At 36.5% G+C, this 18,097-nt stretch overlaps 1 protein-coding gene and 2 long non-coding RNA genes across 3 annotated transcripts; all 3 read right to left on the reverse strand.

Moving 5' to 3' along the window:
• Positions 1–824: 824 nt before the first annotated feature.
• On the reverse strand, positions 825–1,483 carry LOC143213333 (uncharacterized). The gene is made up of 2 exons (XR_013009949.1): positions 1,246–1,483; positions 825–1,099 (listed from the first exon to the last, which is right to left on the reverse strand). It is a non-coding gene; the product is annotated as an uncharacterized LOC143213333 (long non-coding RNA).
• Positions 1,484–4,322: 2,839 nt separating this feature from the next.
• Positions 4,323–5,170, reverse strand: LOC143213334 (uncharacterized). The gene is made up of 3 exons (XR_013009950.1): positions 5,132–5,170; positions 4,607–4,839; positions 4,323–4,532 (listed from the first exon to the last, which is right to left on the reverse strand). It is a non-coding gene; the product is annotated as an uncharacterized LOC143213334 (long non-coding RNA).
• Positions 5,171–5,798: 628 nt separating this feature from the next.
• Positions 5,799–7,231, reverse strand: LOC143213332 (uncharacterized). Its single transcript, XM_076433082.1, has 3 exons — positions 7,180–7,231; positions 6,987–7,087; positions 5,799–6,090 (listed from the first exon to the last, which is right to left on the reverse strand). Exons 2-3 carry the CDS (start codon positions 7,065–7,067, stop codon positions 5,944–5,946), a joined length of 228 nt encoding a protein of 75 aa, XP_076289197.1. The 5' UTR covers positions 7,068–7,087; positions 7,180–7,231; the 3' UTR covers positions 5,799–5,943.
• Positions 7,232–18,097: the final 10,866 nt, after the last annotated feature.

An 18,097-nucleotide genomic window follows, 5' to 3' on the forward strand; every position in this document is an offset into this window, starting at 1 on the left:
TCCTCCCGTGCGTTTCGGTATGAAAATGTCAGGCAGCGGCCACTTTTTGCTTTTCCGTAGCGCCGATATTTCATTGACTGCGTATAGCTCTGGCTTTATACGTTCCCATTGATCTGCCCGACAAAGCCCCCTCTTGTTCTTTAATTCATTTAATAGGAAACAACGGAGAAGAAAACCGAATCATCCGGTAATATTGCTCCTGTATCCGTAGACGGCAGGCAAGTGGAAGCGCGGGTCCGGTGCTTTTTGCTTTTTTTTCTTCCTTTTTCCGGTTTTACATCGATGAGTTTGACTGTGCCATCGAACTATACGGTCGATCGCTTCCTCATGCCGACGATGTTTTCGACAATGAAACAACCCAACTATTTTGTAACCCCCGCGCACAATTTTTCCCCGTTAATGCGATTCCATTGCTGCGCCAAGCAGCAATCGATCCGACGAATTACTGTTCGATATTAAGACTTCGCCGAAAAAGTGCTCGGTGCTCGAAGCCATTCGACATTTACAATATCGTGCGTGATTATTTGAATGAATTTCGATGTTCGCGATGTGTAACGTTACAATTACAAAATTACATAATTTTATGCGACAATATTCTTTACGCATTTTTGTTTGTGCGAGATTTGTTAACGTGCACACCCATTCCTCTGATCATTGATATGCTCTATAAAGCAAGTATTAAATGGTTTTAAATGATCTATTCCTCACAGCAATTTAAAATCAACCATGTTGTTAAATTATTGTGTTCATGTGCATCTTAATCTACCTTTTTATACACGCATAAAGAAGCTATTCAAAGTGGAATAGGACCTTGAAGAATGTAATTTCCTTGATCAGCACGAATGCATTTATTGCTCTTAAGAATTGTTACATTCGATGTGCAAATGTTACGGATACAATCATTATCAGAATAGTATTAGAATTAAAATTTAAAAGTAATTGATGTAAATGCTCAATCTTTTGGATAGCCTGCAGGATAAGGTCCATCTCCTATTGGTCTTTTATCTGCTCCTGGTATAATAATTCCTTCTTTTCGCACACATTTTGCTATGTACGTCGAACAGATTAAATTTCGACAGCACTCGTCAGTCAATCTGCACTAGAATAATTTTTACACGTCAAATATAACATGTAACTCAATAAGAAAGACGACAATTTTTGTACAGCTTTAAATTGCTCATTTTTGTCATGAATCCATCAAATCAGAAGTTTATAATATTTTAAGGATCTTATCAGCATACTTACATAGCCCAGCCATGGAGAGCATGCTGGTTGTGCGTTGGCATTGGAATTAATATGGAGAGTGATCGTTATGATCATACACAGCAACAGAAGTTTCATGGTAGTAAGTAACTTCAAGATTGCAAATATTATATGATTAAAAGATGGTTATTAAAGCTGGTAAAGACTATAAATCGTTTTTGAAGTGATGGAAACTTTGTAAGACCTTACATCAGCAAGTAGACTAACAATCGACATCCAAGTCAAGACTGACCTGAAAATGGGGATTTCCCGTATTTATACCTGTGTACTGATCAGGATTGCAATCACCCGTATGCACACCTTATCGCAGAGTTCCGCTGCAGCATAGATATATGTATATAAGTACAGTTCAATCTTTACTAGTGACCGTACATAATAGTTCTTACCTCATACTTTGCGAATTATAAAATAGACAAGCAAACGGCAAATTCATTAAACAATTTAACAATTCTTCTTGAACCACCAAATCGTAGCACCGAATTCTTCATTACATTACAAAGTTAAATGAGTAGTTGTTTAATGTATTGGTTTTTTAATGGAAAAGATCGATTTTGTATTTTCAATCAATTGAATGACCATTTAATTGTATGCTAAATGGTACATTTCATCTTTAGTTTAGTTAAAAATTAAATCGTCGTTTGATAACCCAACTATTTTGTAAACACCGCGCGAAATTTTTCCCCGTTAATGCGATTCCATTGCTGCGCCAAGCAGCAATCGATCCGACGAATTACTGTTCGATATTAAGACTTCGCCGAAGAAGTGCTCGCTGCTCGAAGCCATTCGACATTTACAATATCGTGCGTGATTATTTGAATGAATTTCGATGTTCGCGATGTGTAACGTTACAATTACAAAATTACATAATTTTATGCGACAATATTCTTTACTCATTTTTGTTTGTGCGAGATTTGTTAACATGCACACCCTTTTCTCTGACCATTGGTCTGCAAAGTAAGTATTACATGACTTTAACTGATATATTCTTCACAGCAATTAAAAATCAACCATGTTGTTGAATTATTGTGTTCATGTGCATCTTAATCTACTTTTTTACAGACACATAAAGAAGCCATTCAGATTGGAATAGAATCATGAAGAATGTAATTTCCTTGATCAGCACGAATGCATTTATTGCTCTTAAGAATTGTTACATTCGATGTGTAAATGTTACGGATGCAATTATTATCAGAATAGTATTACAATTAAAATTTAAAAGTAATTGTAATGTACATATTTGCTCCACTGGAATGCCTAGAGGATAAGGTCCAACTCCGATTGGTCTTGTATCCTCTCCTGGTATAATAACTCCAATTTTAGGCACACATTTTGCTGTGTACGTCGAACAAGTGAGATGTCGACAGCAGTCGTCATACGATCTGCACTAGAATAATTTTTACATGTAAAATATGACACGTAACTCAATAACAAAGACAACAATTTTTGTACAGCTTTAAATTGCTCATTTTTGCCATAAATCCATCAAATCAAAAGTTTATAATATTTTAAGCATCTTATCAGCATACTTACATAGCCCAGCCATGGAGAGCATGTTTGTTGTGCGTTGGCATTGGAATTAATATGGAGAGTGGATCGTTATGATCACACACAGCAACAGAAGTTTTATCGTAGTAAGTAACTTCAAGACTACAAATATTATTGGAAGGTGGTTATTAAAGCTGGTAAAGCCTATAAATTGTCTTTGAAGTGATGGAAACTTTGTAAGAACTTACATCAGCAAGCAGACGAACAATCGAAACCCAAGTCATCGAAAAAGAGGATTTCCTGCATTTATACCTGTGCACTAATCAGCATTGATGTGTATACATATACAGTCGGTGTACAAAGTATTCGTACACATTAAAAAAACGAATTACTTTTTCAAAATTCGACCCAACAGCTTCAGTTTCTTTTTTAGTTTACGAATTTTAATATAGACAAGCAAGCGGCAAATTCATTAAACAACAATTCTTCCTGTACCACCAAATCGTAGCACTACATTTTTCCTTTCAATACAAAGTTCAATGAGTAGTTGTTTAATGTATTGGTATTTTATTTGAAAAGATCGATTTTGTATTTTTAATCAATTGAATGATCATTTAATTGTCTGCTAAAATGGTACATTTCACCTTTATTTTAGTTGAAAATTAAATTGTCGTTTGACGCGTGATTATATTTGAAATACATAAGAATACAGAACAGTGTTCAGTTTAAATATTTTTCCGTAATTAAATCGATTTTCCACAGATTAGCTCGCGATAAATGAAGCTTATGTTTAATGAAAGTACTCTTCGGTTGCTGTGTAAAGGTGTCGAGCAATATTTATCCATTCAAATAGTAATTACTAATTAATATTGTATTTTATTGGAAAATATGGTTTTCTGCGAGCGCTCTTTCACTTTCCTGCTCGTTAATGTGGCTATTTATTTTATATAAATTTCAATTCATAAAATATTGTACATGTTTTAATCTCATAACACGGTACGCGTGTATGCACGCTCTTTAGAGAAGTAGTCGGCGCAATTATCAATAAATTAATGCAATTCGATTCGATCAGCGGATGACAAATTTTCATGGCAGCAATTACGCATCGGCTTCGATTATGACGGGAAAAACGTACGTCATCACTCTTTAGAGTTACGGAATTTCAAACTTCAACTTTTCTACTTCGGTGATTAACGATGGTAAATTTGTTTAAAACGTGTGGAAGATAAAAATATTTATCCGTAATTAATTTAATAGATATTATATTATTAGTAACTTCAGTAAAATTAGTCTGTAATAAATGGACTGCGGATTTTATGCATTTATGATAATAATTAATAGGATTTAAGAATGTCAATATATTTTTTTCAATCTATTCAAAATTTTAAAAAAGAGAATAACTTTTTATTTGATTTCTACTCTTGCAGGACATACAATAATAATTTAATCAATATTATCGACGAGAATAAACTCATGATTTTCTAAAATGCTTATTTATAACAATAAGTAACTCATAAATTTTAATGTTTTTTTCCAGGAGTTCCAGGAAATAAAAAGTCGATATGTTTCTTTTAATATAGTTAAAATATAATCACAGTATTCTTACATTGTTCGTACACTATTCTTTCACACAATCGTATCTGTTATAAATGTATAAAATCTCATACTGCGCTAATATCTTTATAAAATCATAATTCCATTTCTTTTTAGTACCATCCGCAGCGATAAAGGGAAAGGATACGCGAACATATCAAGACGCTGCAGCAATCGTTGTCTGTTGAACACTGCACGAACACAAAAATGATAAATAACACAGGTAAAATATAAAGTAAAATAATTATTAAAATAGTACACTCACTTTCTGAAACATTTTCTTGCATTGGGATTTCGAAGCGGCGAGTAATTCATTTGGCGAAACGTCTTCGTTGTTTACTGATGATTCAACGATGATAAATATGTTGATTAGAACAATCGCAACAAAAAGAATTAGAGCTTTCATTGTTCTGTTGCGTCCTTTGTTTGACTGTACTGCGAAGAAAAATGATGGACGACAACGCCTATTGCATACACTATTTCCTCTCGGATAAAATTCTAAAATCAAATTCCGAATGTTTTATTCAAATCTTGTTACAATAAAATGTTTGCCTTATTTCCTAGATACTTGACCTGGAGACTTGACTAGAAAATAGTAAATAATTTTTATTTTCTCGGACAAGTGTAAATGAAAATATTTTAGACTAAAGTTATTGATTTCGTATTATTCTAAAATATTTTCAATAATTCTTAAGTTTAGAAATTCTTTCGTATAGTTGCAGTTGTCTAGCAAAATGCAGTTGTGATTGTTAAAAATGATTCACCATCACTTTCACAATGTATCACTCACCAGAAGATTAACAGGTATACTCTTCTTATCCACTTACTATGAACTGATCGAACATGATTTCCCTCAGGTATTTATACAGTTGTAGTGTTGTTGGTACAAGTGTTAAGCTAGTAAACACACACACGCACAAAATTTGCACATCACGTTTGCATAGTTGATAAGCGTCTGATTGGTAAGAATAAAGAGTCTGACTAACAGAAACACATTGAAACAATGATATTAATAAAAAATGGACGATCGACGATATGATTGGTAGCGATCTATAGGTATGTGAAAGTCAACGATCACTGGATGTGAATGAAATCTCTTCGAGATAATCCGGAGGATATTCAGAGATCACTCAGAAATCCAAATAGAGCCGATTTCCAAATAGAGATTTCGGTACATTTGCCCTCATATCTGATGCAAATTTGCCAATGCTTTTTATTACTATGATAGTATGTATAATTTACGAATAATCATATCTCTGGCATATTTCAACTTCATAATCTTACTTTTCATTATCCATAAAACAATTTACAATTTTCCTACTAATAATAATGTCTAATAATATTACAAGAAGAATTTATCCTATTTGTATCAAATTGTTCCCTATTTTCTTAATTGTCTTTATTGACAGTAAGTACTATTTAATGACAGAAAGGAAATAAAAGTGCAATGTGAAATATACTTTTTCATTCAATTATTTATTCAATGGTGTACTATAAATGCTTTGCTAGTATTGTGTATAATGTTGTATAATGATAAACAAGATCTAAAAACTATTCGCAGGCCTACGAAGTGCAATCCATGTGTGTTGATCAATTATTTGTTCAATTCTGGTCGCCAGCAGGGGCTTCGGTCGGATCATTCGGTTTGGCTGTTGTTGTTGTTGTTGTTTTAGGAGTCAATTGCTTGGTGCATCGTCCAGCCCATGGGTTGCATATTAACGGGGCACAGCAATCTTTGTCGTCAGAGCACTGTGAAAATTCAGGTACATTAATATACAACTGTCAATGTATTTACTAACCACTAGTATAAAGTAAGAAATATAATAAATGTAGCCGCAAAGAGAAATTTAGAAAATGTTGCATTTAAAGTTATACGGTCACAATAATATTTATAGAATTATATACAATTATATAGAATATAAAATATTATAGAATATGACCTTTTTTATGAATTGCACAGTATCGTGTTCAAAATCTAAAATTTCATACTTCTGTTATTTTCTTTTGAAAAAATTGTAAAACGCTTCAAAGAAAGAGTGACTAGAAAAATAATCGAATTGTTCAACTTTGTATATTATTGAATTAACGGTGGCATTTTTTAGGAGTTTACATGATTAAAATATGTTTACACGATGCTGGTGAGTCGCTCAATTCATATGTATGTCTGTCCGTTGCTTATTGTTTCCACTTTTGTTATTGTTCATAGATACTGACAATGGCTCGATACTATTTGCTGGCCTCGGTAATTTGATAAGGGTAGGCAGTTGCGAGATAACAAAATCAATGGAAAACGATCGATATCGTACCATCAGTGTTTATTGTAATTAATAGATACAGTGAGTGATAGGCGACTACAAAATATCAGATTTGCGAGGACGCAGATGCGACCGACAAATTTTCAAAATTCAATTCGGGAAAAGTGAAAGTTCTATCAAATACTACTTTATAATTCTTGTTAATTATTTTCCCACCCAAATCAGTATGAATTGTGATCTTTGCGGTAATACTTTTAATTTGCTACTGCTTTTATCAAAATTATCGTAGAGGAATCAAAATTGATGGTAGTTCAATTAAAAATTTTTACAAGACAAAAATATTTCATGAATCTTTTTTCGGTTCGATTAATTATTAATAAAAATACTTACAATCAAGCCAGGTGGTTTGCAACTCTCAACGAGAGAAATGACCAGAAGGGTGACGCAGAGAATTGCGAAAAATTTCTTCATTATGGTTGTGTTAGTAGTTTCTAAGGAAAGAACAGTTGTGTTAATCACTTTCGTAATTAGCATGACTAATTACTAAACTATTTCATAAATGGTTCTTAATATTATTGCTTACCTTGTGTTCACTTGGATAGAGCTTGAAGATTTCTGATTCGATCCATCAAGAAGATCAATATTTATAGGAGCGGCGATCGCATGCAAGATAAAATTTTGCTATATCTACCAATTAGCGAAGTAACAAAAATGCATCACTTTTACGATGGAAACTGATAATATGTAGTGTATCAAGACCCACCGCGCGAGTAAACATTACCTGTAACAACTGTGCAATCAAATTACGTAAACATGTTTTGCAGAAATTTAGAAAAATTTAAACCCCCCGTCGATCCGTATCTCGAGATCATACTAATCTCTCCTCAGATAATAGGAGTAGTTGTTTTTGCAGCTCGGCATAGATTCAGATTGTGAAAAATATGTTTATACCTTATATAACGAATGCGATAATAATTACAAAATTTACAAACCTGCGTGGCTTGTGGCAGTGTTCATTTTTTATTCAAGACTCATTAAAAGCTTTAAAGCCAAAAGAACGATTCATTGAACATGTTTTTAATTAATGTTGGATGTACAATGTTTCATTCATTTTCTACTTATATTTTTATTTGCACGTAAATTAAAAAGAAAGATTCACGTGTGTGTGTCATTAAAGAATTTTAGTTTCTATAACATCCGTGCTAAAAAATAATATATGTTTTAAAATACTGCGTTTGCGAATCCAAAAAGTATTACCAAATTCGCGAAAGCAAACGCAACAAATCTGTGAACGAAATTCCGAAACAGCGTGATCATGATTCGCGGGAGAACGATAATTTTATTCGGAACAGCCATGGCATACCTCGCTGAAAGTATACGCACCCATTTGCAATTATCTAGAATCAGTTGCACAAATTTACGCGAATAAGTTTTCGAGTCGCGCACGCGTTGAGAAGCGCGTATAATAATCCGCAATGGGTCATGAATCCACAATATAGTGATTATTAACGATCGTTCTTGATTATCGTTATTTTCGTCGACAAACTGTGAAATTGAATCGGATTCCAGGATCGTGTAGTGCCCATTTTCGAAAGCGGGCTCCTTTAACGCGTATCGCGAGCGCCACTATCGTAATTACTTGCACACATAATCCCCAATAATTCGAGGAAGTACCATAATTCCGAAATGTACTAATGTTAATGACAAGAAGAACGTAGAACCGGCAAAAGTCTCATACATGGTCGAAAATTGCTAATCGATATCGAAAAGTGCTGTTCTACAGTTCACTTGTTAAAAGAGTATGACATTCTTTAAAATTTTTAGACATTTAATAAAATGTTTTATTATTATTTTATGATATTTTAGCATTTAAATCCTACCTCATAAATGTAATAACTAAACTGCGGATATTTATGCAATTTTCAATTTTTTTAGACAAATTTTAACAAAGTGGAATAAAATAGAATCTTATTTTCCGTGGTAGTATCCTTTTTAGATCTGAAATAAATTAAAATCGTACTGAACTCTGTCATATTTTATATCCTAGCATTTTTTGAAAATTCAAAAGCCATAATTGCATAAAAATCCGCAGTTTAGTGATAACATTGTTCATTTTTTTCAAGAAATTTTCCAATTGAATACTCTAGAAATATTGTCAATTAATTTCCTTGTATTCACATGTTTCTGGGTTTTTGAAGTAGAATAGGCAAGCCATGCACAGACACGTTAGTAATTCCTATTCAGTAGTAGGTACTGTTTTTCTAAAACACCAATTTCAATTCAGAAAAATACGTATTCAACTTAATTAACATGTCATACAGACTCTCTTGTATCTGTTAACTACATCCCTGACCGTATAAAAATATTCTGACAGATCGTAATTTAGCCTAAACGACGAAAGAAATCGCTGAACCAATCAAAAAACGGTGTTCTGTGTTAATCCGAAATCGAGGAGGAACGATCGGTGGTTAATTCGTATGTTGAAGCAACAATTGAATTTTTCATTGAAAACGGGCGGCATGATATCGGAAGATCAGATAGGATTTTCATAAAATTAAACGGCAGGTTGCTGAAGGGATTTAAAAGAGAACCGGGGAGAGGTAAACTGAAAATAAAACTAATGAACAAACAAATTGTTGGACGATTTAAACTAACGTAATTTACCTGGCCGGGACCGGGACCAATGCGGTTCTAAAGGCTTTATGAAATCATCCGGGGGAATCGATATCATTTATATTAGCAAAATTTGATCAGGGCATATATTTGCGTTGTCCAGGGATATGCAAATATCAAACTATGTTTTATCTTCAAGTGTCGGGGATACGCGCGGTGCCCCCAAAAATAAACCGCGGACCACAATTTTCTGCGCGCCGCTTCAATGAGCTGCTTCAACTGATAATTACATGCGAGAACGTAAATGTGTATTTGTTATTATAAAATGTGTGTAACCGGGGCTTCGTTGACCGCGAATAATATTTCCCTCTGACTGATAAACACAGCCGATCAAGTGCATCATTGCCTGCAATTTAATACAATGAAGACAGTTAAAACATTTATCGAGCGCGGTTTTGATAATCACCAAACAAATGAACGATGAGTCATTTTATTATCGCGATAATTAAATGGTCGTTCCAATTATTTCGCTGCATGCGGAACTTGATTCGCTTTAAAATATTACTAATGATTATCGATAAGATATCGATTACTAATTATGCATGTTCCGACTTTTTGAATGCGCCGCTTTAAGTGTGGATAATGGTATTAATAATAAGCGAAATAAAATATGATTATTTACTTCATCGATGGCCTGTCTGTTCGGAGCGTTATTAATCACGACAAATAGATCAATTTTCTCTCTCTCGAGTGCGATACATTTTCCAATTAATAACGAACTGATTTACCACTAACAAAGTATTTGTTCTCAAAGCTACTGGCAATACTATTTTCTATTCTTTAATAGTTTCACAATTTTGTTTTCTATGATTGTTTACTCCTCCCATTTTTATTATCCCAATCAATTTTTTTTTGCTACTCCTCTTCTCTTGTAAAAATAAAAATTTAGTATAATAAATTTGAAATTTCATAGAAAATATAGAAAATTAGTTGAAGTTAAATGACTTTTTTGTCAACGTGAGGCTTCAGGGAACGCATTATCGATATTTATCGATAACATTATGGATTCCTGTTACCGTGACGAGGAAAATGGAGATTCCCAATTCTCGACGACTTTTTCGTTTATATTTCGCGCATGAAACAGTGCGATACGGTTACTGGAAGCTCGAGGTTATCTCGAGACGAGCAGAGTGCACTCGTTGCACACGCGTTATGCACGTACATTGAATCTAAGAGAGGCTTATTGATGTATATCGTCGGCTGGTCCGATCGAGGTGATGACTATCAATCTCAGGGTCGGTTTCGAAGAAACGTTAAAGCGACAGAATGATACCTTTTCCGAGAATAATATCGCATGTGTGCTTAGCATCGAAAAACTATTAATTATCGAGAACTCGATTCCGACTCGCTCGTGTGTATCATATTCTCTACCGCAAATATGCTTGTTACAAAACGATCGTTTAACAAGCAATTGTTTCCCCAGATGATTTTATAATTATGTTTTATTAAGAGCGGATTACATAAATAAACAATGTGTGTGTAAAGCGAGAGCCGAGAGATGTCGATATTAAAATGAAATTTCAACGAAATGAACGTTGTTGTGCATTCGTGGCACATAAAATCATTTCTACCAGAGTGTGAAAGTTATACAAAATTATCTGCATAGTGAAGCATCCAGCAGGACGTTTTAAACATTAGTACTGATGACAAAAACGAGTGAATACAATTTAACACAGTGGAAAAATTAAAGTAATTTAAGAACATTGACATACTATTTACAACCTGTTAAAATGTATTAAAGAGGGAATTAGTATGACTTCAGTCGGCTGCACATAAAATTTATATTTTGCATAACGATGCGCAGCCTAAACATTAGTTTCAATTAATTCTCCCCCAGAGACTTGTTGCTGATGATGATTAAGTGCTAATATTGCGTGTACCGTAACCAAATTAATTGAGGTTCTAAGACGATGTCTGCATTAACATTGCATGTCGAGGGTGCTGCGCGCCTTTCTGCACGCACATCCGGTTTGCATTTCCTGGCTAACCAGCATTTTCCGGGACACGCGCCACCTTGGCCCTAAGGAAATGTTTCGCGTGTCGTGGAAATGATTATGGGTACACTTGCATTTAAAAAAAGGAGAGAGAACGCTGTATACATGGGGTTAAATAAATTCAATCTTGCTATTTTTATAGATTTGACATTAACATTCGGAACATTTTAATGGAACATCTAGTGCCTATTGGGATCTATTGATACCACCAACATAAAAATCTCACGCTATCTCCCCATTACAACTCGGATTATTGATGAAGACACTTATTTACGGAAGATAGGAGCAATTTCAAGGAATCCGATGTGATATAACAAGGACCCTAATCACGATTATATACGTCAGCTGCGAACTCTTGAAAAATAAAAGCACGGACAATCACTCCCTCCGCGTCGAGTGGAGAAGATCGTCTTGTTGCCTTCCGAACGTTGTTATCGAACGTCTCAAGTGTTTACCGTGAATACCTTCACGGCTCTCCTTATCGACCGATCACCTTATCTGACTGCGAAATACTCCCTAGGGTTCGCGTGCTTTCCAGTCACTTAAGTGATAAATTTTCCCCAGCGACGTCGAGCTGTCTTTAGCGGTTTTGCCCGGCAGGATATATTGCTCTTTTAGTTAGCGATCCTACGGCACTTAGCTCCTCCATCGTCTCCTCCAAACGTCTCTACTTCGAGCTGCTTCGAAATTGTACGTACTAACACACTCATTGACACCAAAGACGCGAATCGTCACCCAAGAATTTCATTGTCTCATTCCTTCACCGTTGGCTGAATACCATTCTCTAGTAAAAGAACACCGCTTCACAATCCTAATTAAACTCCATATAAATACTTGGTTCAATATTTAATGTGTCATACATGCTTCTCGCATCGTTCTGGACTGTTCATGTACATTCAATTTCTTTTCGTGGTGATGAATTGTGTTTGGCAGCTGTTTGCTAAAATTCACAATTGTCCAGACTAATTTGCAAATTATTTTTTTTAAGTACGATTACGATAGGTTCTAAATTTGAAAAAAGGTGTACTAAATTAATAAAATACGTTTAGTAAAGTTGTCTTTTAACCGTAAATTAGATGAACGATGCTTAATTTAACGTTTTGGCAAAAAAAGGGCGAAGTTGTTTTTTAACCAGGGTCATGCACGATGATTTTCTGAAATTGTGATGACTAGACTGCGGATTTTATGCATTTATGACAAAAATGGGTAGTTGCAACTTAAAACAGTGAACAAATGAAAAATATTTAAGAACATCAATGTGTTAGTTGCAGCCGAAGAATATTATTAAAGACGGAAAGAAATTGTTACTTGGCTTTTGTTTGTTGCAGTTGATGCAAACAATTTTTATTTTGCATAAAGTTCCGCAGTCTAGTGATGACATGTTTTCTAGAATGGGCAATTTAATGATGTCGCGTGTGTCTAATTTTCTGTAACGTTTCGGCCATTGTTTCTGTTTTGATGCCGGCTTTGTTGGCCTCGCCTTCGCCTTGATTTTCCAGCTTTTCGCCCCCGAGTCCCTATTGAAGCAGTATCGCCGGACACCTCTCGTTCTCTGCTTCGAATTCCCCGGGTTGTCCCTCTCTTTCTTCGACACTCCAGGCCGGTTCTCTTGACTCGACTGAAGTGGCGGACAATTTGATAATTGGATCTGCGGCAACGCCGTGATTTACGTGTACGAGGGTCCAGCTGACCATTCGAGCGAGGGGCACACGATGCATCCAACCCTCGAGTGGCAAAGTGGAGACGATCGCCGCTCGAGAGACGCATCTTCTCCCGCGAATTAACTAAAACTATGTTGCTAGGACGGCTAGACGGTGTTTTACGGTCCCACGCAATTCCGATGATAGAGCGAATTACCGTGGCACATGTGCCCGCGCCACTGTCTCCTTCTTTGTTAACAGAACGTTTTCGTGTTGTACTATTCAAGCAATGATATACATCTTAATTACCATTTTTCTGGTTATTACAAAATCAGGGTAGATGTATTCACTTCCAATAATCAGCTTTTTCGAATTGTTTCAGTGAACATTTTGGGTATAAATCAGAATTAAATCACGGAATATATGAGATTGAAAGAAATGCAGGAAAAATGTTAATTTTATTAACGATAGGAAGTCATTATTATTTTTTTTAATAATGTTCATATATTACCTAAAAAACAGTAATAAAAAATATCGTTATTCCCATGGCGTGCGAATTTTTGGTGTTACCAACACAATTCTTAAAGCGTCTCTTACTGACACTTTGAGTAGAATAGTCCAATCGCACACAGACCATTAGTAACTCATATTCAGCAGCATTATATTTCCGTAAAAAAAATTCTTTTTTAATTTCTCTACCGAAAGCAGAATAGATCCGGCACGTGCAAACACGTCAAGACATCAAGACCACCGGCGTGTCGATCTAACAAAAAACGTGATACATTTTGTAAATCCGCGTTAACATTTCACGCACAGAAACGGTATTACCAGCATTACGTTTTTCACGAAGCCAAACACTTTCGGCAAACAATGTTATCGCATATTGCTCGAAACAATGAAGGTGTTTGAGCTGAACGAAGCGCGGGGAGGGACATTTTGTGTACGAGCGGGTATAATCAGATACAAATAACGTCGATGAGGTAAACAAATGAGACGAGCGGAGCGCAAAGCGGGTCGGTTAATCGACGGGACGGGACAAAACGTAAAGGAAATTGCAAGATAATTCCGCGCGCAGTCCCTGACATCGATAATAAGAGTTCGATTATAGCGCACAAGAGAGAAAGAGTGAGAGTGGGGTGGTGGAAAAGAGGGGGTAGGAGGGGGTTTGAAACGTAAAAGGACAGTCACGAAAATTGCCCGCGGCTCGATAGCGAGCCTCCGGATGGGCTGTTCACGTTGAATCAAATCTACGTCGCAAGAAGAAGGCGACGACCCGTAAAATGAAACGACGAAGCGGCAGAAAGAACCTCGTAAAGCTTCCCTCCTGTTGGGCGAAAGCTGCCGACACGCTCTCCCGCTCTCTTTTTACCTTTCTTCCCGGTCCTGACAAGTTGCGCTCCCAAGTACGTACATCGCATCGCGTCAACCATAAAAGAGAAACACGAAAAACGTGCCGGGCCGGGCCAGGCCGAGGAATAAACTTCCTGGTAGTTGTTCCCTCGTTTATTTGGAAGTGGTCCTGACCGAGCTCTCAGATATACTCGCGATGGATTTTCCTCGCGAACAGCACTGTCTGAAGCTTTATGTCTCAGACATCGCTGTCGGATCGATTCTTCCGGCGGCTACCGGTCGTTCCGGAATGATTGCTGAGAAACTGCTCTTCCGGTTGATCGCTCTTCACATGGACTGCGACCGGGTGGGAATGGCAGCAGAGGTTTGTAATGTGTGTTGTACTTCTTAGATTTGAACAAATAATTGCGTTTATTAGAATTTCTGTGAAACATGACATGAATGAATTAATATAAATAAGTTTCTTTTGTTTTTCTTATGGAGATATTTCCTTAAGTATTTCTTTGTTGTCGCTTCTTTGGCGACTTCATCCACTTCATCGTTCTCGCGAATTCCAGTGTGGGAGGGGATCCATGTATATACTACTTCTTTGAATACCCCAAAAGATCGCAGAAATCAGAACAAACATATTTGAAAACGATCAATGAAATATCGAAAATCGAAGAAACCAAGCTATCCTCACATGATTAAGCATTGGCCACTGTAGATTAACACACCAACACATAATGACGAAGGAACAATCAGAGATGCGACCTTAATTAAACCAATTTAATAAAAATTTCTTTTAATTAGTATCACGTACCGTGTTAAAATTACGATTTTAATAGAATGTCCGAGCGGTGGTATATGAAAACATCAGTGTATTTACTTAAGTGGATGGATTGATACAAATAACATTTATAGATATTTACAGCTGTTTTATCCGTTTTAAATTTGCACGGTAAACACAATAAAACCAGTTCTCTACATATCGGAAACATTTGGCTACGTAGTGCTGTTTAATGACCGTCTACGTGTATAGCACTCGGCGACGAAATACATGACAAAATGCAGAATTTTATAATAGCGTATAATCTATTGTTAATTGCTGACGTATCATAGACACGTGAAGGAAAAACAGATAGTCGATGTTCGATAAAGATAAAGCAATGTTAAATCTTTTACGGTAATTCCCGTGAATCCGAATATCGTTGTTTAATATTCTCGTCGGACTGAAATATTATTAATATCAGCTGGAATAATAAATTAATAACGCGGACACGTGATTAAACCGAGCCGGTTAATTGATTACCGCAGTAGGCGAATGAAAAAAGAGGGAACGACAACCGGGCGACTGATAATAAACAATAATTTTCCTCGGGTACACCGAGAGACCCATCAGGCATGAAGAGTAAATTGCACGGATTCCATATCATCGGTAACGATTAAAAGTATGGAAATCAATCGTTAAATGTAAATAACACTTGGTGAATAAATTCGATAATTTATTAATCATCATTCGCGTCTGGCTTTAATCCGGCACAATTGCCGCCGGTGACAGTTCACCGCAGTTCTACCAACAAAACGTGGACGACGCAAGAACCGACAAAAGTCACTTTCCAATAAAAAACAAGCATTTGCAAATTTTACGAAATTAAATATCCTTTGTGCGAACATTTTTCCTTTGTACCGGCGTATCTACATATAATAAAAATGATATGTAACAAATTTATCAATATATTTAATTTCAATTATTGTTTTCTCTGGCTCGTTGTTGGAAGCATAAAGTTACGTATTATGCCAAACCGGCTTTTATTGTTCCGTGTTCTCTACTGTTGAATATAAAAGACAGGTAATATTACGAACGCTACTGTTCAGCCAATTTCTCGAATAATAAACTTATCAACCACACATTTTCAAGGGTAGACGTTTAGGGTAGTGCATGATTTAGGCCAACTTACTCCAAATTAGATAGCTTGAAATCAACGAACTCTGCAGATTGTAAAATCGCAGAATAATCGCATTGAATAATCGTCTTGGGATTCAATTTATTGTTTACAGTATGGCAAAAGCTTGAACCGGCGTGGCTCGACTGACTGAAACGAATAAAGGTGTTAACCCAAGGATATAAAAAGGGAAGATAAAAACCGAGGGGGTGTAGGAGAAAGAAGTGGTAAAAAGCGGTGCGGGCAGGTTTTATCTGTTGCATAAGAGGATTTCTCGACTGTAAAAAGCTGGGATCGAGAGCACGGCCGCGGCTTTATTCTTGCAGTCTCTTGCGGTTACGGTCTCCGTGCATAAATCTTTCGTTTTGCGACAGAGATGGGGGTGTTAAGAAAAGAGAAAGCGACCGTCTTTTCCGCGACGATGGTGTATTTACGGATCACCGACGCGACGGCAGAAAAGTGCACCCGGAGAGAGAGCCTTGGCCAAGGTGTACACGGACCCGAGGGTTCGGGATGAGGATAAAGTTCCCCGACAGAAGAACGTTTCACGGCTCCCATTGTCGTTGCATCGCCTTTGAGGTGTTTTAAATATTACACGTGTCGAGAATTACCTTTGCGCGCTGCCACCCCCAACCCTTCGTTCTTTCCTCGCCTCGCGCACACTTCGCTCGAGGAACCGTTTTTCTTAATTCTTCTAATTACCGCCGGAGAAAAATGTAATGTGAGAAATTACCCTTGAGCTCGTTAAGGAGCCCGAGTATATTTAATAGAGTTTCCTTGTGTGCGGAAGACGGCCACTCACTTTTTACCGGGAAGAATTTGTTCTTCGTACGTGGAGTGCGAGGTTTCCTTGAGATCACGGTTCTTGCAGGTGTTTTCCTTCTTTTCCACCTTATTAAGGAAAGTGGGAATGAAGAATTAATCTAATTGCTATGTCATTTGTATGTTAGCACATCGAGGATTAAATTAAGCAGGGGGTTGCAGGAACACTTTTCCTTCTTAATTGAATGTTAGCTTTGATACGATGTCGTTCAAGTGAATAAAAAATTTGTTTTACTCATTCTTTAGAATTTCTTCAGGGACACCAGAATTTTGCAGATCACGCAGGCGAGCAAGAATAAAATGTGAAAGGACGAGCGTCGAATGTTAAAGTTACAGCCTGAGGTTAATTTGTTGTAATGGTCCAACAGGTAATAATCTTTATCTGCGATAAAAGAGATCGAGTTTATATCGAAACAACCTGCCAGAAACAGCGATGTAAAATCGCAGACAAGCCGCACACTTCTCCGTGTAATCTCGGTTTTACTGTTTGCTGTAAATGGGGTGTCGGGGCATAAAAAATCGTAAGTGCAAAGCACTTTTCGAAGAGAATCTCGAGTATAGTTTCTCGTTTATGCATAGGAAACGTGCAATTTGGGTGTGCTTTATTAACAGAATTTAAATCTCTAATCTTGTACAATGAAAATGGGTGAGGTGCTATCCTAGAGCATCTTGGGCAAGGATTTTTGAATCGGCATTAAAAATTAAGTGGCTTTAAAATTATTTGTAAATCGAGCCACCATTCTTTTGGACTTAACGTTTGCAGTTTACAGTCGAATATTTCGGTTGGGAAAACGTTTAAAGCGGAAATTGATGGCACTTAGCGTGGTTTCGACGTGAACGAAAACTTCAATTTCCTCGAGGACAGGATGTACACTGGTCCGCGAATAGGCGCGAGCATTTCGTAAGTCCGGTCTCGATGAGGTGGCCTTTTAAGAGCTCTTCTTTCCAACTGTTTAGGCTATTATTGTCGTTGAAAGTGGCCGTCCGCACCGTCCATTTCCTGGCAATTTCCTGACGCTGTTTTTCACGTGAACTTTTGAACCTGTTCTCCCTCCTGCCTGCGGATCCGCCATCTTCGGTAAAATATCTGCTAAGTA

The sequence above is a fragment of the Lasioglossum baleicum genome, chromosome 11 (assembly GCF_051020765.1).
Source record: "Lasioglossum baleicum chromosome 11, iyLasBale1, whole genome shotgun sequence".
NCBI lineage: Eukaryota > Metazoa > Arthropoda > Insecta > Hymenoptera > Halictidae > Lasioglossum > Lasioglossum baleicum.